Below are 23,077 nucleotides of genomic sequence, written 5' to 3' on the forward strand. Positions count from 1 at the left end.
ATTAAATATATATATGCAGGATTTGTCTGTTTTATTTCTAATTATTAAAACGTCTTTGATTTGTTATTGCTCTTAATTTCAAGTGCAACGTTACCTTGTGAATTATATTCTACTTCTGAGGTTTTATCCTCAAATTGCAAATTTCTTGGATAAGTCTCTTTTACTGGAATAAGCACTGTGTTTTCTGATTAATACTTAAGATTTTCATTTCTTTGCATTTCTACTTCTTAAGGCTTATTTTGCATTTATATATTTTTAATATATTAACATTCAACACCAACCTATCATGTATGCTTTTACACCCTCCTATTCCAATTTTACCTGCTTACCACGTAATTAGCCAACACTTTCAAATGATCAATTTTTTGTTGGAATCTTCCCCTCACATTTGCTTTCTTTCTTTTTTTTTTTTTTTAAAGATTTATTTATTTATTTAATTTCCCCCCCTCCCCTGGTTGTCTGTTCCTGGTGTCCATTTGTTGCGTCTTGTTTCTTTGTCTGCTTTTGTTTCTTTGTCCGCTTCTGTTGTCATCAGCGGCACGGGAAGTGTGGGCGGCGCCATTCCTGGGCAGGCCGCACCCTCCTTTCACGCTGGGCGGCTTTCCTCACGGGCGCACTCCTTGCGCGTGGGGGCTCCCCCACGCGGGGGACACCCCCGCGTGGCACGGCACTCCTTGCGCGCATCAGCACCGCGCATGGCCAGCTCCACACGGGTCGAGGAGGCCCGGGGTTCGAACCACGGACCTCCCATATGGTAGACGGACGCCCCAACCACTGGGCCAAAGTCCGTTTCCCAACATTTGCTTTCTAGACTATGCTTTGTGTCTGATGATTCCTGGGTAGTGTTCATTTATTGTTGCTCTTTTAAGACATTTAGGGATAAAGGACAGAGTCATAGTTATCAAAGGAAATAACTTCTGATTTGGATGAAGGAGTGAAATTTCAGTCTTTCAATCATCTTGTTCCACTCATGGTTATCACCCAGTTTAATTTAGGTCTAAATAACAAATAGTCATTTAAGGTAATTTTGACTTTGAAAAAGTAAATTCATATAAAAACTCTTATGTTTGAATTTTATTTGGGGGTGTTCTTTCCATAGACAGCAAGTCTAAAGGTATTTCTTCTATCTTAATATTCTTTGTCACTCTTTCTTTACATGAAATATAGCAGAGTAGCAATGATGTGTTTTGTGTTCTGAAGGGATCCTCCCTTGATAAAATTCCATTCCTACCAATTTGAATCTGTGTAGAAGTGGGTATATTATTTAGCCTCTCAGTTCCTTGTTTCCCACCTTTAAAGTTGGGGTGATAAACAGAGATACTTATTGTATTAAGTATGATGATACTTGTAAGGTGTTTGTTTCCAAATATAAGTGCTTAATAATATTTAACAACTTATTCTGAAGAGAAAAAGGAAAATCTAAATGTCATTATGACTTCCATATTATATTTAATGTAAAAATTGTTTTGTTATTCATAGGAGGTCATTTTACCAAATTAATCCAAGATGTCTGAAAGATTTGAATGGCATGTTCTAGACTGAAAAAAAATTAATATCAGTTTTTCAAAGTTGAAATTCAAATGTAGAGTTTGGCAGTGGATAAGATTTTTGGATTAAAAAAAGACATTTAAGATGTTAAGCACTCAGTTTTTTAAAAGTGATTTCAACATTTTTGGCATTCATCTTTTTGTGGGGAATAGTACACATCTGAAGCTAGAATGATATGTTTTTCCATATTTTAAAATTGCCCAAGATCCATCAGAGGTCGCAGTTGGGGATGTTTTACCTCATGTGCTCATTTTCCATTCTTGAAATGACAGGAGCTATTAATAGATTTTCTGTTTTTTTTTAAGAGATCAATTTGCAGTAATTTTAAAATCTACTTAACATTAAGAATTTAGCCTATAGTTCTACTAATCAATGAAAATCACTGTTACCCTAGAGAGCAATATCTGACCACCTTAAAACAGCATGCTTTCTATGGAAGTGGAGACAAACATAGATATCACTCATGAGGAAATCTTTGAAAAAAGATTTTAGAAGAGTGTCCAAGAGCATGATGTGCCAGGAAAGACTTAATTAATAATGCCCAATCCCTGTCTTCAAGACGTTTTATATAAAAATAAAGGATATATGCTATACTTAAATATTAGCATAATGGAAGACAGAAGGTTATTATAGGTGCATGAATGCTAAAACATACTGCTATTTGAGTTGAAAGGAAATCCCTGCATATTTCATTTGGTGAAGGAGCCCTTTAAGAGCCATGGTACTTTTATTGGTTGGAAAATAGAGAAATTTCCTCTAGGAGAATATAGGTAATAGTAGGTATAATGATAGCAACTCAAGAAAATATAAGTACACAGAAAATCCCAAAAATGCCTGGAACAGGAAATAGATCACTTTGGTTAAAACCTCTCTGAGATAAATTTGAATGCTAGACTAAAATTTTTTTACCATCTTCATAAGTCACTTGAAAGTTATCAAAAGGCAGGAGGCAATGAGAATAAAAGCTTTTTTTTTTTTTTTTTTAAGGAAGGTAACTAAAAGGGTTAACTGAAGGATGAGTGAGGTTGGGATGTATCAGAAGACACAATTAGATGCTATTGTAATAATCAAGGATAGAAGCACTTATTGAAAACTCCATTAGGCAGATACCAACTTTGGATAGCATTAGAATACAGATGCAATTATTTTACAAGCAATTGGGAATAGGGGAGTGCAATGCTTTAGAAAACTTGCTCTGTTAATTAGAACTAAAAAAGACAAAAATGCCTCAAACTTTTTAAAGGACTGCTCTAAGTATGAAGGATGAACACCAATATTTATCTAATGAAATAAACTAATATTACAGGAGAAATGATCAAAATCATATTAGATACAGTAAAAAGAGGAGGGTATTCATAAAGCATGAGGCTTAGAAAAAATGGAAAGAATAAAAAGAGGTAGGAACATTATTAGCTCATGAAACAGCTTATACGAATTCTTATAAGTGAAAAAAAAATCACAGTATTTCCTCCTCACAAAATTTGCTTAATACAAAATGTTTCTAATCAAAGATACCACAAACACTTAATTTCTATTTTCTCAGGAAAATTATCTGAATTAGTTGCTTATATTCTCCTATACTTACAAAAATAACCTTTCTCAGTTTCTCTTCCATTGGTAGGTTATTGAGATACTGGATAAGAAATCAAGGAGCTAGCTTAACTCAGGACACTGAACCTAGGGATATGGCACTTCCTGAACTCTAGAACAAAGTAATTTAAAACTTTGGGTTGTTTAAAAGATTTGCTTTATTGTCAGCTCCAGTTTCTTTCTTTATTTTAAAACCCTGTGTGTGTGTGTGTGTGGGGGGAGTTTTTCGAGGCTTGAGGAGGCCACACTTATGGACACACTTAATTTTCAGAAGCTGACAGTTCCCTAAGAATGCCTTCAGCAAGCCTAAGAAACATCCTACTCTTGAAAAATTTTAAAAGAAAAAGTTCGGAAATTGAAATAAAACTTTTCATTTTAATAATAAAAGGTAATATCTGTAATTCGTACTTACAAGTCGGGCCACATGATGTCGCTCTTTACCACAAATTCTCTGACAATCAAGGCAAAATCAAGTCATCCATTTTCTTATTGGAAAGACACTCCACTCTCTTTCGCTTCCTGGATGCTGAACAACGGCGCGCGCGTCAGGATTGGAATGAAGGGATACGAGCATTCGTCTAAATTTCGGACAATTTTCGCTGATTAGAAGAGGCACAAAGAATTTGAAATGGTGAAACCAGAAGGAGGGGACCCAGGGACCCAGCACCTGCCGCTCGCGCTCCTGCTCCTCGCAGCCTGGGCGGCGGCGAGCGGCCAGCTCCACTACTCCGTCCCCGAGGAGGCCAAACACGGCACCTTCGTGGGCCGCGTCGCGCAGGACCTGGGGCTGGAGCTGGCGGAGCTGGTGCCGCGCCTGTTCCGGGTGGCGTCCAGGAGCCGCGGGGACCTTCTGGAGGTGAACCTGCAGAACGGCATTCTGTTTGTGAATTCCCGGATCGACCGCGAGGAGCTGTGCGGGCGGAGCGCGGAGTGCGGCATCCACCTGGAGGTGATCGTGGACAGGCCGCTGCAGGTTTTCCACGTGGAGGTGGAGGTGAGGGACGTTAACGACAACCCGCCGGTGTTCCCAGCCACACAAAAGAATCTGTTCATCGCCGAATCCAGGCCGCCTGACTCTCGCTTTCCGCTAGAGGGCGCGTGGGATGCAGATGTCGGGCCCAATGCTATGCTGACTTACAAACTGAGCGCCAGTGAGTATTTCTCCTTGGACGTACCAGTCAATGAAGAGAAGGTGAAACCTCTTGGACTCGTATTACGGAAACCGTTAGACAGGGAAGAAACTCCAGAGCTTCATTTAGTGCTCACGGCTACTGATGGGGGCAAACCCGAGCTCACTGGCAGCGTCCAGTTACTCATCACAGTTCTGGACGCCAATGACAACGCCCCGGCTTTCGACAGAACACTCTACACGGTGAAATTACCAGAAAATGTTCTTAAGGGAACGACAGTAATTAAACTTAATGCCTCCGATTTAGATGAAGGTTTGAATGGGGATATAATTTATTCATTTTCTAGCGATGTTTATCCGGATATAAAATCAAAATTCCACATAGACCCAACATCTGGGAAAATTACAGTAATAGGGCATATTGATTTTGAAGAAAGTAAAACTTACAAAATCCGAGTAGAGGCTTTTGATAAAGGCTTCCTACCCCTGGCAGGTCACTGCACAGTTCTGGTGAATGTTGTGGACACTAATGATAATGCCCCAGAGTTGACCGTCACTTCCCTGTCTCTCCCAATCCCAGAGGATGCACAGCCAGGCACAGTCATAACTTTGATCAGCGTGTTCGACAGAGATTCTGGAAGGAATGGGCAGGTGACCTGCACCCTGACTCCCCACGTCCCCTTCAAGCTGGTGTCCACCTTCAAGAACTACTATTCGCTGGTGCTGGACAGCGCCCTGGACCGCGAGAGCGTGTCTGCCTACGAGCTGGTGGTGACGGCGCGCGACGGGGGCTCGCCCCCGCTGCGGGCCTCGGCCAGCGTGTCGGTGGAGGTGGCCGACGTGAACGACAACGCGCCGGCCTTCGCGCAGCCCGAGTACACGGTGTTCGTGAAGGAGAACAACCCTCCGGGCTGCCACATCTTCACGCTGTCGGCGCGCGACGCGGACGCGCAGGAGAACGCGCGCGTGTCGTACTCGCTGGTGGAGCGGAGGGTGGGCGAGCGCGCCGTGTCGAGCTACGTGTCGGTGCACGCGGAGAGCGGCAAGGTGTACGCGCTGCAGCCGCTGGACCGCGAGGAGCTGGAGCTGCTGCAGTTCCAGGTGAGCGCGCGCGACGCGGGCTTCCCGCCGCTGGGCAGCAACGTGACGCTGCAGGTGTTCGTGCTGGACGAGAACGACAACGCGCCGCGGCTGCTGCTGCCGCCCGGGGCCGGCGGCGCGGGCGGCGCGCTGAGCGAGCTGGTGCCGCGGTCGGTGGGCGCGGGCCACGTGGTGGCGAAGGTGCGCGCGGTGGACGCCGACGCGGGCTACAACGCGTGGCTGTCGTACGAGCTGCAGGCGGCGGCGGGCGGCGCGCGCGGCGCGTTCCGCGTGGCGCTGTACACGGGCGAGGTGAGCACGACGCGCGCCCTGGACGAGGCGGACGCGCCGCGCCAGCGCCTGCTGGTGCTGGTGAAGGACCACGGCGAGCCGGCGCTGGCGGCCACGGCCACCGTGCTGCTGTCGCTGGTGGAGAGCGGCCAGGCGCTGAAGGCGTCGTCGCGGGCGTCGGCGGGCGCGGCGGGCGCCGAGGCGGCGCTGCTGGACGTCAACGTGTACCTGATCGTCGCCATCTGCGCCGTGTCCAGCCTGCTGGTGCTCACGCTGCTGCTGTACACGGCGCTGCGCTGCTCGGCGCCGCCGGCAGGGGGCGCGTGCGGGCCGGCGAAGCCCACGCTGGTGTGCCCGAGCGCGGCGGGGAGCTGGTCGTCGTCGCAGCAGAGGCGGCAGAGGGTGTGCTCTGGGGAGGGGCCGCCCAAGGCCGACCTCATGGCCTTCAGCCCCAGCCTACCTCAGGGTCCCAACTCCGAAGACAATGTGAGTCCAAAAAGTCTTATTTGCAACAATTTTTACTAACAAAATTATTTTACTATAACCTTTCTTCCTCCCTTTTTTTGTTTTCCTTTTATGTTGAGAACTCTCTCTGTTATTACATATTTTTAGCTCTAATGCTCTAGTTGCACTAATTTATTATTTAAAATTGTATTTATATTTCATGTCCCCTTTAATTCTGCTGGGGTGTGATGCCTTAGGCCTATATCAGGTGTCTGTACTGGGATTTTACTTTTGATTAAGTTTTTACTAACTAGAATAATGCATTCACTGTCTAGCAAATTATTGTGGATTTCCCAAATTTAACATTTGCCTGTATACACTTTGCTACTTAATAGTTAGTAAACACCATAGTAAAACAATTTAACATACATATTTTGACGTAATATGAATCTGTCTATTCTCATCTATGGCAACTTATGCTTCAACACCATGTGGTCATTTTACTTTTTTCCCCCCATAAATATTCTGGACTTTTCAAGATGGTAATTGTAATTCTGTTTTTATTGCTTTACTTATTTTCCTTTAATTCTCACTTGAATATACCTAAAATACTTTTCTAGAAAATTAAGAAATGTCTAAAATTCCATTTATTTTGGTATGTGCTAAAAGTTGATAAGGCATACTCCTTAGTAGCCCATCTGTGTTAATCAAATACTACTTTTCAAATAGAAGGCAAATCATTTTTCAGAAATTCAACTTTTTGGCTTATATCATGACAATGGAATTCTTCCTCTTTGGCATAACTATTCACAAGAACATTGAATATAATGCTCTTTATATTATCTTCTTCATTATTTAGAATGAACTATAGTAGTAGTCACTGAGTAATGAAAGTGAGGAACAAATATAAGCAGCTTTTTAGAAAATGCCCTTAATCCCCCTTCAAAATTTACTTGCTTTTATGAAAGAGTTTTCAATACGTTTTCTGTTTATTATTTGTAGTTAATGAAAACGTTACAGTGTCCACATATTATTCATTTTCTCACACATCTGGGTTTCTAGGAACTTGAATAACTTCACATGTGATACTTAAGTTTTCAAAATTAAAACTGAAGAGACTTTTCAAATTTTTGAAAAGCCTTAATAACTCAAGAAAACTTTCAACATAAAGGCTGCTGGTTAATTATCTTTTATGGAGGCTTTTCTCAGGATAGGCAAAGGAACCTTTATTTCTGCCAAAATCACTCTAATCAATGTCAGTGATAAGGGCCACTGGAGAGATTCCAATTAAACATATTAAAATAGGTCTTTCCATCAAATAGCTTCTTTGTGTATCATAACCTCTTGTGAGACTACTTAAGTATGCCAGAATTTTCAAAGTGAGGGGTGGATCATATTATTTCAAAAGTCTCTTCTTGATAATCACTTCTATAGGAATTCAAAGGGGAGCCTAAATACCTGCAATTGAGACATCTATGATGAATATTTGAAGAATTAACATTTGAGATGAACTGGAAGGGTGAATAGGATTTCAAGAGATAAAGATGAGGTTAAAGAGGAAACATAGAATTATGAGTGTGTTGTCAAGAGAAAAATGCCTTTAAAGTAAAATAGGATTCATATTGGAAAGTGGCTGAAGATAACACTGGAAAGATTGCTTTATGATCACAGATTGTGCCTTCTATACTGTGCATCTAATGTCTTGACACTCTGTTCAGTAGAAAGATTTACTAGAAGTTTTAGTGTAATTCAATAAAAGCTGTACTCATAAAGACAAAAATTATGACGTGAAGGGAGAAAGGCAGGCAAGGGAAAAGCAGTCATAAAAATCCATATAGATGTATTTGGAGACTATTGATACAACAAAAACATGTGATTTTTAAGATTAGGATTGGGGAATAATTATTGGTAAGATATGTTTTTAACTTCAATCAGTTTGTTAGACTATATGGGTGAAACTGCCAAGTAGAAAAATAAAAATAGGAGTTTGGAGATAACAATTTGGGAACACTTTAAAAATAGGCTTATTTGAAATTCACACTTAAAGCAAAAGAATTAAAAAGTAAGAATATTAAAGGCATAACTGTGGAAAACATCCATATTTTGAGCAGTGGAAAGATTAAGAAACAAAAGAGAAGACCAGTAGTCAAAATACTACTAGGGAGTATGCGATGGCAGATAAATATATGAAGGAAAATGTTTTACTGAAATCCCTGTTTAACAAGCTGCAGAGATATTAAGGAATATTGTAAAGAATAGGCACTTATATTTCCCTTGTATGAGCAAATAAATCTTTAGAAATATCCAGCATTCATTGAACTAACTAAAGCAGAAAGTACCAAAAATTCACAGGACTTGAAAAAGTAGGATGAAATATAGAAAAGGTACAGTTATATTCTCATCACACAGTAATATATACCAGCGTTTCCTGTGCTCAGATAAATGTGAACAAATTTCTTCCACACAAAATCTGTAGGATAATTTAATATCTCTAATACCCATGACATGCCCAGACCATACTTAAATGTATTGCTAACTGATATCAATATCAATAACATTGAGAAGAAACTTTTCCCTTTGAAGGAAGAGATCTCTAACTGAAACTAAATTAATGCATGGTGCCAGATGGCATAAAGGCCTGTTATTAAAGTGGGATAAAGTAAAATAAAATATTTATTGGCTTTAAAGAGCCCAATTATTTTGTGGAGGAAAAGTGAATTCATGTGGTCATTACCTTTGGAGCCGCATAATGTCGCTGTCTACCAAGTTTTCTCTCGCCAAGTCCAAGGAAGATTCCTCTAACCACAGCTGTCTTTATTCCGAACAATGGCGGATGCAGAGGAATTGGGTTAAAAGGATTCCAGACAAACAAGAGCTCATTGGTATATCAAGACAGGATCTTCTAATGGGAACAAAGCAAGTACCTGATATGGTGTTTTCCTGGCGAGGAGGCCGGGGAGCCCCACCTCTGCCGCTCGCGCTCCTGCTCCTCGCAGCCTGGGCGGCGGCGAGCGGCCAGCTCCACTACTCCGTCCCCGAGGAGGCCAAACACGGCACCTTCGTGGGCCGCGTCGCGCAGGACCTGGGGCTGGAGCTGGCGGAGCTGGTGCCGCGCCTGTTCCGGGTGGCGTCCAGGAGCCGCGGGGACCTTCTGGAGGTGAACCTGCAGAACGGCATTCTGTTTGTGAATTCCCGGATCGACCGCGAGGAGCTGTGCGGGCGGAGCGCGGAGTGCGGCATCCACCTGGAGGTGATCGTGGACAGGCCGCTGCAGGTTTTCCACGTGGAGGTGGAGGTGAGGGACGTTAACGACAACCCCCCAATCTTCCCGGTAAAGGAACAGAAACTATTTGTTTCAGAATCCAGAATGTCAGATTCGCGGTTTCCGCTAGAGGGCGCATTAGATGCAGATATTGGCGTTAACTCTATTTTAACCTACAGACTTAGCTCTAGTGACTACTTCATGCTAGATGTGAATTCAAAGAACGAAGAAAATAAACAGATTGAGCTTGTGCTAAGGAAACCCTTGGACAGAGAGGAAGCTCCCGAACATAATTTATTCCTGACGGCCTCTGACGGGGGCAAACCTGAGCTCACGGGCTCTGTTCAGCTCTTGGTCATCGTGCTGGATGTGAACGATAATGCTCCCAGGTTTGAACAGTCCGAATACAAAGTAAGAATATTTGAAAACTCAGACCTCGGAACAACACTTATCAGACTGAACGCTTCTGATAGGGATGAAGGGGTGAACGCAGAGCTTTCATACTCCTTCAATAGCCTTGTTCCACCCATGATTTTTGACCAATTTATCATAGATCCGAATACCGGAGAATTAGTGATTCAGGGGAATTTGGACTTTGAAGAAGTAAATTTATATAAAATCCGCGTTGACGCTACAGACAAAGGCCATCCTCCGATGGTGGGTCATTGCACGGTTTTGGTGAAAGTTTTGGACAAAAACGATAACGTTCCTCAGATTGCACTGACGTCTTTATCCTTGCCTGTGCGAGAGGACGCTCAGCTGGGCACTGTCATTGCCCTAATGAGCGTGTCCGACCGCGACTCCGGGGCCAACGGGCAGGTGACCTGCACCCTGACGCCCCACGTCCCCTTCAAGCTGGTGTCCACCTTCAAGAATTACTATTCGCTGGTGCTGGACAGCGCCCTGGACCGCGAGAGCGTGTCGGCCTACGAGCTGGTGGTAACGGCGCGCGACGGGGGCTCGCCCCCGCTGTGGGCCTCGGCCAGCGTGTCGGTGGAGGTGGCCGACGTGAACGACAACGCGCCGGCCTTCGCGCAGCCCGAGTACACGGTGTTCGTGAAGGAGAACAACCCTCCGGGCTGCCACATCTTCACGCTGTCGGCGCGCGACGCGGACGCGCAGGAGAACGCGCGCGTGTCGTACTCGCTGGTGGAGCGGAGGGTGGGCGAGCGCGCCGTGTCGAGCTACGTGTCGGTGCACGCGGAGAGCGGCAAGGTGTACGCGCTGCAGCCGCTGGACCGCGAGGAGCTGGAGCTGCTGCAGTTCCAGGTGAGCGCGCGCGACGCGGGCTTCCCGCCGCTGGGCAGCAACGTGACGCTGCAGGTGTTCGTGCTGGACGAGAACGACAACGCGCCGCGGCTGCTGCTGCCGCCCGGGGCCGGCGGCGCGGGCGGCGCGCTGAGCGAGCTGGTGCCGCGGTCGGTGGGCGCGGGCCACGTGGTGGCGAAGGTGCGCGCGGTGGACGCCGACGCGGGCTACAACGCGTGGCTGTCGTACGAGCTGCAGGCGGCGGCGGGCGGCGCGCGCGGCGCGTTCCGCGTGGCGCTGTACACGGGCGAGGTGAGCACGACGCGCGCCCTGGACGAGGCGGACGCGCCGCGCCAGCGCCTGCTGGTGCTGGTGAAGGACCACGGCGAGCCGGCGCTGGCGGCCACGGCCACCGTGCTGCTGTCGCTGGTGGAGAGCGGCCAGGCGCTGAAGGCGTCGTCGCGGGCGTCGGCGGGCGCGGCGGGCGCCGAGGCGGCGCTGCTGGACGTCAACGTGTACCTGATCGTCGCCATCTGCGCCGTGTCCAGCCTGCTGGTGCTCACGCTGCTGCTGTACACGGCGCTGCGCTGCTCGGCGCCGCCGGCAGGGGGCGCGTGCGGGCCGGCGAAGCCCACGCTGGTGTGCCCGAGCGCGGGCGGGAGCTGGTCGTCGTCGCAGCAGAGGCGGCAGAGGGTGTGCTCTGGGGAGGGGCCGCCCAAGGCCGACCTCATGGCCTTCAGCCCCAGCTTTACACCATGTCCTGAGTCTGCAGACGCAATCGGTGAAACACATACTTCTTTTGAATCTTCTGGGAAGGTGGGTTGCTTCATTATTTATTCATTCGGTTTTAAAAATACGTTGAAAGTTTTAAAAACATCACTATACACTGTAAATACAGTTTTAGTGGTTTTCCTTGGTATGTACCTGATCTTATGCTCTGTCTGCAGATAGTGACTAGTTACCTTTCAAGCAGATTTTTGTGTTTGGAAACCAATCTAAACCATGTACCCAACAGATATTTATTGGATGATGACTCAATTTTATTTAGTCCGTTTTCTGGGAATCACATTGAATTTCTGAAGCAAATCTCTGATAGCACCCAGAATTATTAGGTGTGGAAATAAATTGAATTGTTGCACATGAATAAACATCAGTGCCACTCCATCATTTATTCATTTCTAAATTCTGGGTGGTGCTTTAGTCTAATTCTATTGTTTATAATAAACTCATAGCAGAAATAAATAGTAACCATTAGTTTCTTAACTTCGTAGTTTTCTAACTTTCTTTGGGTGATATCTGTCTAGGGATATGATTGTTCAGCATTACTCAGTATCTATAATATTTCAATAAACAACTTCCAGTGAACTCTAGAAAATGATTGTTCTCCTTTAAGAAGCTAATTCTCACAATAAGTTTTACAAATTTTACCCTAACTTCCACTTGTATAAAATATGTTACTAAATATGTGACAATGTAGATTATAAGAAAATAGTGATAGACCATTTTCTACACTTAGAAACTTGCTTGAAATTCATTTTAATCTGATATCGGTATCAAACCATGCACTTTCTTTCCTCCAGAAGAGTTTTTCCTTTTTTTTTGAAAATTTCTCAGTTTAGTGATAAAATGCTTCAGCAGTTAAAAATATTATAGGTTTTCAATTCTCTTGAAATTTATATTCTGGGGTTTAAAAATTACCCCTAATAGTTTAGGTCAGATTTTTCTTTCTTCTCAGTCCAAAAAACACTCCTGGCAGTGAGTTTGTGCACCTCCGAAGTCATTAAATGTTACAGTGAATTGTAGTTGCAACTTTCAAATTGGTGGTTTTTACACACTACATTAGTTCAAGCTCTATTTTATTTCCTACTTTATTTTCAAAAACTTACTCTGTACTTATGGTGATTTTTTAAAATGTGATTTATATTTATATTTTTCAGCCATTTTATATTATGTCAGATATTTTACTAGGTATTCTTTATTTTAAAAACTCCTTGAAGCAAAATCAGTGTGTCTTTGAGAATAAAGCCACAGTATAATCATGAAAATGCAAGTAAAATTCATTTGAAATAAAATATTTTTGGAAAATTTTCTTTCCCTATAGAACACGTTTGGAACATATTACAAAACACTATTTTTGTTCATTTTATTCTTCCGAGACTTGAATATTCTCTGAACTGCTGCAGTCAAAGCTTCAAGGTGAGCTGTGGCTTCAAGGGGAATTGTGCTAACTCTCATGTTCATCTGTCACCACAACTCACCTTGAAGCCAGAGTCATACGTTGAAATATCTCTGTTCTTGCAGTTTTTCATGTTTCTTATGCCTCTTGAGGTTGGCCCATGCATTTGATTCTGTTATATGGATTGAGGAATGATGGAAATTTGCCCAAAAGTAACTCCTCTAGTCTCTTAGAACTAGTTGCATTTATTGAGTACTTCCTATGCCCTCCATAATTACAAAATTTAGTCCTTATTATTGGTGACTGGATTGACATAATTGGTAATTTAGTCCTTTATATTAATCTTTGTATTCTCTCAGAGTATAGACTCTTATCATATGCCCTGAACACCTTAGTAAGAAATTTATTTATTTGGATCTCTAGAAGCAACAGCACACTAGGATCCAGGGAGGTTGGGATTCTAAAAGACTGGAAAGTGCAAAACAGGATGTGAAAGCATGGAAGATTTAAGTATTTTGCCTAACAACTGTCCCTGGATGCTTCTATAGGTAACATTCCTCGATTTAAGCAAGAATCATGAAACTAATAATAAAACTTCCCTATATCAGTCTTTCTCAAATTGTATTTGCTAGATAGGGGGAACTACCTAAGTTATCATCCAATCTTGGTCATTTTTGAAAGTGTAAGGAGCATTATATGTAAGCATAAGGGCTGCAGACATAAACCAGGCCTGTTCCAGGCAAATTGGGGTCTATGGTTAGCATTAGACCTGCTACTGCTAAAGGCTTTTAGCAACACCTGGAGTCCTCATGGATCATTCTCATTCCCAGACTACACCTTGGGATATCTGAATTGGGTAGTACCAGCAAATTTGCATTTTAAACAACTAATATTTTAGGTGCATGGCCCTATTCAGATGCCTGAGAAAGCACGTTCCTGTTAGTTAAAGGGATATAATTTGACTTGTTCTACTTTTTATTCAATATTGAAACTCTTATTGGGATATTTATCTTATTACCTGGTGGTGTAAGATACACATTGGTTGGAATGAAGTTTCGTTTTTATCATGATTTTGTGTTGAGATGACTAATCAACAATAGACTTATTTTTAACCTCCAGATAGTAGCTGAAAGTGAACATTGATAATGTTGATGGATAACTCTTATTACATCTTAATTCATGCTTTAAGAAAAATAATCCTTAAAATCAGAATTTTTATGGATGTCGACACTGAACTCAATCCATAGAAATAGGGAAGAATAAAAACAGTATTTAGTAGCATACATAAGTTGGAAATTGAGTGACCCTCATTCCTGTCAATTTTCTTATGCCTAAATATAGTTGCTGTACTGCTCAGCTCTCAATAACAACTGGAAGAGTTCAAAATTATTTATCTCTTAAAATCTCTTTTACAAATCATAAAAATCATTAAACAAATATATTAACCTTTCAATAAGATCTAAATTCCTATTCTTAAGTTTTCATTTTTCTTTGAAAAGGAGAAATCTCAAGTTTTTTTCCAGTAACATAGATATTAATGGAGAATTTAAGTTACTGTATATTTGATTCTGTGAATTTTGAGAAAAAATATTTTTACTGAATAATGAAAAACTACTGATATTGATGAAACTATTAAATAAATTCTAAAACTTTGTCTTCTGGGTATTTAAAACAAATAATAACAAATTGTCCTAATTCTCACAGCCACCATATTATTGTTATACCAATGTTGTGAAAGTGGAAACCAAGATAGGGAGAGGTTAAGTGATTTTCCCAGTGACCAGGCTAGTAAGTTGAAGTCGGATAATAGAGTCAAAATGGAGAAATGTCTGATGGTGAAGCTGGTGATCTTCTCTCTACATCCCAGTGATCTGGAACATAGGAATTACAAACACCGCACAGAGAACTGGTGTCTTGAAATTAATGTTTAAATAAGGTTTACTGAATATAAAAACAATGGAAAAGAGAAGTGAAATAAAGTATGAGAACTTGAAGAGACCTCAATGTGTCAACCAACCACAACAACAAAAAACCAGTGCACTCAGTATTATGCAGATATGAGGGGCATTTTGAAATTCAGCTAATAATATGGTTAGGGAAGGTATTACTTCTCTGGGATTGTACATTCAAGAAACTGTTGCAATTGGGATCAACACTGATAATTATTATATGAAAAGGGGATGTAATGTGAAGCTTTAAAAGTCCATAGAGGTAAAAATAGGCAAATACAAAGTTAAAAGATACGAATGAAAGAGAATTTGTTAAACTCATGTTGTTAAACACATAAAATTGTACCTACTCATTAAACCACCGGATGTCGCTGTCTTCCGCAAAATGGCTTTTCAGAACAAAGGCATGAACCACTGTTTTTCAAGGACTAGGAAGTAGCTACGTTCTGAGAGATCTTAGTCATTTCGATAAACTTGGATGTAGGAAATCGAACAGGAAAATTTAGAGACAGTGTGTGTGTTGTCGGACGCTGATTCATCGATTTGTAACACAGAAGAAAGGTAAGATGTTGGTTTCCCGACCGAGGGGCGCAGCAGCCCCACCTCTGCCGCTCGCGCTCCTGCTCCTCGCAGCCTGGGCGGCGGCGAGCGGCCAGCTCCACTACTCCGTCCCCGAGGAGGCCAAACACGGCACCTTCGTGGGCCGCGTCGCGCAGGACCTGGGGCTGGAGCTGGCGGAGCTGGTGCCGCGCCTGTTCCGGGTGGCGTCCAGGAGCCGCGGGGACCTTCTGGAGGTGAACCTGCAGAACGGCATTCTGTTTGTGAATTCCCGGATCGACCGCGAGGAGCTGTGCGGGCGGAGCGCGGAGTGCGGCATCCACCTGGAGGTGATGGTGGACAGGCCGCTGCAGGTTTTCCACGTGGAGGTGGAGGTGAGGGACGTAAACGACAACCCGCCGGTATTTTCAGTAACAGAACAAAAGCTCTCAATACCCGAATCTCGAGTGATTGACTCTCGATTTCCGCTAGAAGGCGCGTCTGACGCTGATGTTGGAGATAACGCAATGCTTACTTACAAACTCAGTCCAAATGAGTTTTTCATTCTTGACATTATAAACAAAAAAGACAAAGGCAAATTCCCAGCGCTTGTTTTGAGAAAACTGCTGGATCGCGAAGAAAATCATCAATTTAGGCTGTTACTGACTGCAACCGATGGAGGGAAACCCGAACTTACTGGATCTGTATCTCTGTGGATCTTGGTGTTGGATGTCAATGATAACGCTCCTGTATTTGACCGATCCGTTTATGAAGTTAAAATGTATGAAAATCCACCGAACCAAACGTTAGTAATATGGCTAAACGCTTCTGATGCGGACGAAGGAATAAATAAGGAAATGACATATTCATTTAGCCCTTTGATCCCATCTAGCATAAGAAGCAAATTTCTAATGAATGAACGGACAGGAGAAATAAGAGTAAATGATGGTATTGACTTTGAAGTTAGTGATACTTACGAAATTCATGTGGATGTTACAGATAAAGGCAACCCATCTATGGTTGGTCACTGCACCGTCTTAGTGGAAATCCTGGATGAAAATGATAATTCACCTGAGGTTTTTGTCACTTCTTTGTCTCTCCCAGTCAGAGAGGACGCTCAGGTGGGCACCGTCATCGCCCTGATCAGCGTGTCCGACCGCGACTCCGGGGCCAACGGGCAGGTGACCTGCACCCTGACGCCCCACGTCCCCTTCAAGCTGGTGTCCACCTTCAAGAACTACTATTCGCTGGTGCTGGACAGCGCCCTGGACCGCGAGAGCGTGTCGGCCTACGAGCTGGTGGTGACAGCGCGCGACGGGGGCTCGCCCCCGCTGTGGGCCTCGGCCAGCGTGTCGGTGGAGGTGGCCGACGTGAACGACAACGCGCCGGCCTTCGCGCAGCCCGAGTACACGGTGTTCGTGAAGGAGAACAACCCTCCGGGCTGCCACATCTTCACGCTGTCGGCGCGCGACGCGGACGCGCAGGAGAACGCGCGCGTGTCGTACTCGCTGGTGGAGCGGAGGGTGGGCGAGCGCGCCGTGTCGAGCTACGTGTCGGTGCACGCGGAGAGCGGCAAGGTGTACGCGCTGCAGCCGCTGGACCGCGAGGAGCTGGAGCTGCTGCAGTTCCAGGTGAGCGCGCGCGACGCGGGCTTCCCGCCGCTGGGCAGCAACGTGACGCTGCAGGTGTTCGTGCTGGACGAGAACGACAACGCGCCGCGGCTGCTGCTGCCGCCCGGGGCCGGCGGCGCGGGCGGCGCGCTGAGCGAGCTGGTGCCGCGGTCGGTGGGCGCGGGCCACGTGGTGGCGAAGGTGCGCGCGGTGGACGCCGACGCGGGCTACAACGCGTGGCTGTCGTACGAGCTGCAGGCGGCGGCGGGCGGCGCGCGCGGCGCGTTCCGCGTGGCGCTGTACACGGGCGAGGTGAGCACGACGCGCGCCCTGGACGAGGCGGACGCGCCGCGCCAGCGCCTGCTGGTGCTGGTGAAGGACCACGGCGAGCCGGCGCTGGCGGCCACGGCCACCGTGCTGCTGTCGCTGGTGGAGAGCGGCCAGGCGCTGAAGGCGTCGTCGCGGGCGTCGGCGGGCGCGGCGGGCGCCGAGGCGGCGCTGCTGGACGTCAACGTGTACCTGATCGTCGCCATCTGCGCCGTGTCCAGCCTGCTGGTGCTCACGCTGCTGCTGTACACGGCGCTGCGCTGCTCGGCGCCGCCGGCAGGGGGCGCGTGCGGGCCGGCGAAGCCCACGCTGGTGTGCCCGAGCGCGGCGGGGAGCTGGTCGTCGTCGCAGCAGAGGCGGCAGAGGGTGTGCTCTGGGGAGGGGCCGCCCAAGGCCGACCTCATGGCCTTCAGCCCCAGCCTTCCGCCTTGTCCTGTGCCTGATGTGGAAGAACAGACTATTGGAGGGGAGCACTCTGGGAAGGTGGGTTATTATTTTTCAAAATTTCATATTGCACTTTGTGAATAATATTTTCTCTCGCAGCATTTTTCTTTATTTCCACAAATATCTTTATTCTTTAGTTGTACATATTCCTTATTTCGAATATTTATAGTATTATCTATTGTAATATAGTTAATTTTAGGTCATTTAAAAATTCTTCTTATATCCAGTACATCATCCTCTGCTTGATCGGTTTTTAAAATTTTACTTGTATTCTGAATACGTGTATATTTTCATTACAAATATTTGATTTATGATGCGTGTTACAAGCATTTAATTTTATTACCCATCTTTTTATGTTGTAAATATTTTTAAGTTTAGTACTTTAATTCATTAATTATTAAAATTTCAAAGTATTTAAAATGATCTCTAATTATATTAATGAACAAATATACTGCACTAATCAATATCTCTTCCATGGCAAAATGTGTTTTTTGTCCTCACACTGTAAATTTTGAGTAGTGAACATAACTTACATGTCACATTAGACCTTCAATATTTTGTGATTACACGTTTTCCTCAAATGTCTTTTTTTTGTCTTTATTTTTTCAATGTTACCGCAAATGTCTTTATCAATATGCGTTTTCATCTTTATTTCAGTAGTGGTTTTACTTGTGCTCAGTGTGTGTAAGTCACTTTTCTTAGCAGAATAAAAGATGAATTTCATAATTATTTACCAAAGTTAATCTAACAGCTCTTCATTATCCGTTACTTTATGAGTTTTGGACATTGCTTCTGACATTCAAATATTAGCCGTATTACGTTTAATAATGGGGATCATTTGGAATTCATTTACAGTGTTAAGGAGACTGCAAAATGCTTCCTCTTGTCTGAATTAATGTTAGAAGTCTGAAAAGAAAGTTGAATTATCCTCCTAGAATTTTCCTACTAATCTGGTATATGCATTAGTTAACAGTTTCTCTGGTCATCTTGAAGTGGGGTTGGTAGGATGAGATAGACTCAGAAATGGAAACAATTCAATTCACGGTGTCCGCACCACCCTATCTATTATGCCTTTTTGGAAAATGTTATTACTTGATTCCCATGATCTAATTTTTTCTTTCATTACATCCAGTGTTACCAAATAACTCATAATACAACTTATTTATCAACTTGGCTCTGATTCTTAGTAGTTACTTTTTCTTTTTCCTTTCATTTTCAGTATTCAGACTGAATTTCTTACTCAGCTTAGTATGTACTTCATAAATAGCTTCCAATAAAATCTGAAATGATTAGTCAGGTTTTGCATCAAAGAAAAAGACTACTGAGGCAGAATTATAAGCATGGTATTGACTTCCAGGTTAACATGGTAACATGGTAGGTCTCCAACTCTTAGAGATTAAAGATAAATTAACACAGAGTAAATATATTTGTTATTATATCAAATACATTTGTGAAATATATACTTTCTCCTCAATATTTGAAAAAAAATTCCCCTGGATATCTTGCAGTATGCCAGGTTTTCTATTTCCTGTTTTCTTTTTTTCTTTTTAAACAGCCATCCCAGTAATTGCACCCGGGACCTCTTACATGGAAGCAGACACTCAACCCAATAAGCTACACCCGCTTCCCCCGTTCTTTTTCCTTTTTAAGAGTTCACCAAAATCACATAAGTCTCATATCTTTAGATTCTAGAGATTGGTAACTGTTAATTTACTTCATATAATTTTAAGTCTTGTAGTCTAAATGTTAGGAGGTGATTTTGATACCTATCAATGCGGGATTTCTATGCCCAATGCATTTGGAAAGGTCCATTATATGGCACCAGGGTTTCAAAGAGAGAAAAAAGTTTATTGCCAAGTGCATGGAGATCAGAAGGTGTGTTGGTCATAAGTCTAACTCACTGAACTGGAGAAACGCTCAGTGTTTTATACCATTCAAAGACAGGCAATCTTAGGATGATATTGCAGTTAGAGATAGTCTAGTTACTGAACATTTGCAGGTAGATTACATGGTTAGTTTACATGAAGTTTAAAGCTTAGGCTATTGAGCATGCCAGGCAAGCCAAGTCCAATTAGAATTGCCTTGGTTTAGCAAGATAAATTAGGAATTGGGGTGGTCACTTCTGCGCACACTCACATTAATCAACAAGAGGGCTACATGTAAGGGCACCCCACTTTAGAGTTGCAAAACAAGATAAGGGGACACAAGTGGGGTCAGTAATGAGTTGTCTTGTTACTGTTCAGCTACTGGGTAGAGATTATGCAGTGTCAACATATAGCATTAGAATTAAAGAAACAAGGCATCTGGATTACAGTTCAGTGATTTACAACATTGACAGATATCTGCTTCTGGCTATTTCAAAAGGCTAACATACCTAAGTATTCAGTGAATTATCACAGTTATTGGTATTTTATTTTGGCTACATTGCAATGTATTAGAAGGCTGGCAATTGCCTAAAATACCATTTAGTGGACTAAAACACATCTGTTAATTTTTGGGTTACCATTTAATCTCCGAGGTGAAGATTTTGCTGGTTGGGCCCCAAACTTCCAAAGAGATAATGATCATCATTGTATTATATAACTGTGGTTATCTTTGGTCTTTGCATTTTTAAAGATTTATTTTTCCCTCCCCCACTAATCCTCATTGTTTGCACTCACTGCTCTCTGTCTCCTCTTCCTCCTCTTCCTCTTACCCCTCTTTCCCTTCCCCCTCTTCTCCTTCCCCCTCTTCTTCTTCTTTCTTCCAGGAGGCACTAAGAGCTGAACCCAGGACATCCCATGTGGGAGGGAGGCACCCAACTGCATGAACCACATCTGCTCCCCCATCTTTCTTTTTTGTAATTCCTTTTTATTTCTAATATAAGTATAAATATACTGAGTTGTGTATTTTTCAGTTCTATTACTTTGTTTTTTCATTCAGTAGTTTCTTGTGTTATTAAATTTTTTTACAAGGTCATCTCTGATTGAGCTCAGAGTAATAATGCCTTAGAGTACACCCAAAGAAGATACAGTTAAAATGTACTTAAAATTTGTACATACCTCTGTCTTTCCCTGAAGTATATATTGTGATTCCCAACCTAAAATTGTCTTTTATACACTTTTGGACTTGGTTTTCTCTGAGCTTTTATAGTTATAAATCCCCAGACCCATCAACGTCTGTGATACTTAACTTTATATCAATTTGTATATCAACTTACTTCTTCTTACATCTACCTCTCTTGGCCTTTTATAATGTAGAAAGTCTTATCCAAAAACATCTCTTCATCTGAACCATTATGAAACATAGAATTATACATTTACCAATTTAGTCCTGTTTATTTTACTTTGCCCTCTTTAAGATAGATTTCTTGTAAAATGCAAATATTCACAAAAAAGGTTATCATAACAAAATTAACATTTAACCAGCAGCATAATAATCCTAAATTTTATGGAGGAGGAAGTACAGAAAGGGGGAGGGTGGAAATGAAAGTTCAGAATGAGAAATTCAGAGATAGCAAAGAGATTTTCTGATTTTGGTCTGACAGTGTCTACCACTGGGTCTGTTATTAAGATATATATTTTTAAAAACTTCATGGGGAGCAGATGTGGCTCAAGCAGTTGAGCACACACCTTCCACATGGGAGGTCCTGGATTTGGTTCCTGGTGCCTCCTGAAAAAAAACCTAAACAAACAAAAAACAAACACAAGCAAAGCAAATGAATAAACCAACTCAGGGAAGTCAATGTGGTGACAGCTTCCTACATACAAGGTCCTGGGTTCAGTCCCTGGCACCCAGTTCCTAAAAGCAAAAGCAAAACAAAAAACCAACTTTGTAGATAGTTTCTTCCATCCAGTTCAGAGGTATAAAACCAGAAATTTTCGCAAATCAAGGATTGCTTTTCACCTTTTTTGCCAGTAAGGGAATTGGTCCATTTCTTTTAAAACCATATTAAAATATCTTATTCTAATAATAATCTATAACATGCTAATTCTTAGATGGCATTAAAATGAGGCCAATCATGAGTGGTCTTTAGTTCTTGTTGGCATAGTATTTGTGATAGCCTATTTCACGTTGAGTAACCAATCCATTGTTTTACTGATACACTACAATTATTTTGTAAATGAAAGTCTTGGAATTTGAGGGCTTTAAAATTATCTTTTATTTATAATTAATAAAGCTATCCTATAAGTAAAAAATGGAATGGACTTTCAGCATGGAGTCATTCCCAAAGGAAGTGGGTTATTTCAATTAGCAAATATGAGGAAGTTTTAAATTATTTAGTCATCGCTCTTTCTGAATTTAGTACCTTTCCTATGCTAAAATTTTATCTTGCTTTTTTCTTTATGTAAGTTTATGAGTCTATAATTTATGACTTCCACCATTTAAAAAAATTAAAGGGAATTAAAACTAGAAACTTTGGCATAGATTTATAGTCATTGAATTGGCTATTTTAATGTGTTCGAAATGAAGACTCAAAGCTCACTTTTACTTAAAACCTAAGTACCATTCCCTAGGAACCCAGTTACAGGTTTTTCTTTAGTGAAGAATTTGGGAATTTTCTCAGTGGCTGCCATCTTACTGGAATGAGTTCAGATATTTGGTTGTTGGTTATTTAAAGTCTTGAGAATGATTGAAAGATTTTTCTTCTTCAAGTTCTTTCTACTCTAGTTTCTTCTACAAGCTTTATTACAAATGATAATATTGTTACACAAATTTCTTTTTTTTGGGGGTATTTGAGGTAAAAATGGGAAAATAAAATTGAGTAAAAGAATGGGATTTATAATGGTCTTTACACTACTCTCCTTAAACCAATCCTGGAATAAAATGGATATTAGTAACAGACAAATATAAATTGATTTCCTGGTTCAGTGTTTGTTTTGGGGGGGGGGGGTAAAGAAAGAGATTGTATTTGTCAAATAAGTAATGGATATAATGCAGATTTAAATTGTCCTTCAGGGTGTTAACTACAACATTCAGTCTGAGTTAATTCAGTGATTGAAAAAAAAGCTTTAATATGTGATGAATTCTTATAAACATGATCTTTTCCCCCCAGGAGTCAGTGCTGGATAAATTTATTAACATCAAAGCAAAAAAAAAATTGGATAAATTGATAAGTAGCTTACATATTAGCGTTGATTTGAAATCCTGGTATGTTGAGGTAGTAACTTAGAGATTTTGTATATTCAGTTATGCTTTACACAGTTGGACCAAATGTTTAGAATAATTTAATATAGTATGAAGACTAAGTAGCATGAAATTATAGAGTGTTAGAAATGAAGTAGACTTTTAAAGGCCATTCCAAGAATGGTTAGTTGATAAAAGTTCTTTTTAAAAAAAGCCAGTATCACTAGTATCTCACCAATATGGATTTTTCATGTTCATATACAGGACAATATAGTTAGTATCATAATATGATAATATAGTTATTCAATACTACCATCGTCTCTTGGATGTCTATGT

The 23,077-nt window shown here is 42.5% G+C and overlaps 3 protein-coding genes across 9 annotated transcripts in view; all 3 read left to right on the forward strand.

Moving 5' to 3' along the window:
- The window catches only part of LOC101426922 (protocadherin alpha-C2), a 220,423-nt gene that overhangs the window by 18,157 nt on the left and 179,189 nt on the right, over positions 1–23,077 (forward strand). For 4 of the 7 annotated variants that reach the window (XM_058285734.2, XM_071210243.1, XM_058285727.2 and 1 more), the window contains exon 1: positions 6,203–11,408. The exons of the other annotated variants lie outside the window; for them this stretch is intronic. In XM_058285734.2, the coding sequence (XP_058141717.2) occupies positions 8,832–11,408 (2,577 nt within the window). In that variant the 5' untranslated portion in view covers positions 6,203–8,831. Of the gene's footprint in view, positions 1–6,202; positions 11,409–23,077 lie in introns of those variants that run through there. 7 annotated transcript variants of the gene reach the window in all.
- LOC139439856 (protocadherin alpha-7-like) lies at positions 3,549–6,163 on the forward strand. Its single transcript, XM_071218161.1, has one exon. The coding sequence runs from the start codon at positions 3,767–3,769 to the stop codon at positions 6,161–6,163; it is 2,397 nt and encodes a 798-aa protein (XP_071074262.1). The 5' UTR covers positions 3,549–3,766.
- LOC101442929 (protocadherin alpha-10-like) lies at positions 14,507–22,715 on the forward strand. Its single transcript, XM_058285860.1, has 2 exons — positions 14,507–17,674; positions 20,385–22,715. Exons 1-2 carry the CDS (start codon positions 15,284–15,286, stop codon positions 20,442–20,444), a joined length of 2,451 nt encoding a protein of 816 aa, XP_058141843.1. The 5' UTR covers positions 14,507–15,283; the 3' UTR covers positions 20,445–22,715.

This window comes from Dasypus novemcinctus, chromosome 2 (assembly GCF_030445035.2).
Source record: "Dasypus novemcinctus isolate mDasNov1 chromosome 2, mDasNov1.1.hap2, whole genome shotgun sequence".
NCBI lineage: Eukaryota > Metazoa > Chordata > Mammalia > Cingulata > Dasypodidae > Dasypus > Dasypus novemcinctus.

Bases quoted from the DNA above. Each gene is read 5' to 3' on its own strand.
- LOC101442929 (XM_058285860.1), top strand. From the start codon at position 15,284: ATGTTGGTTTCCCGACCGAGGGGCGCAGCAGCCCCACCTCTGCCGCTC. The intron at 17,675-20,384 runs GTGGGTTATTAT...TCTTTCTTCCAG, and splicing joins GAGGGGAGCACTCTGGGAAG to GAGGCACTAAGAGCTGAACC.
- LOC139439856 (XM_071218161.1), top strand. From the start codon at position 3,767: ATGGTGAAACCAGAAGGAGGGGACCCAGGGACCCAGCACCTGCCGCTC.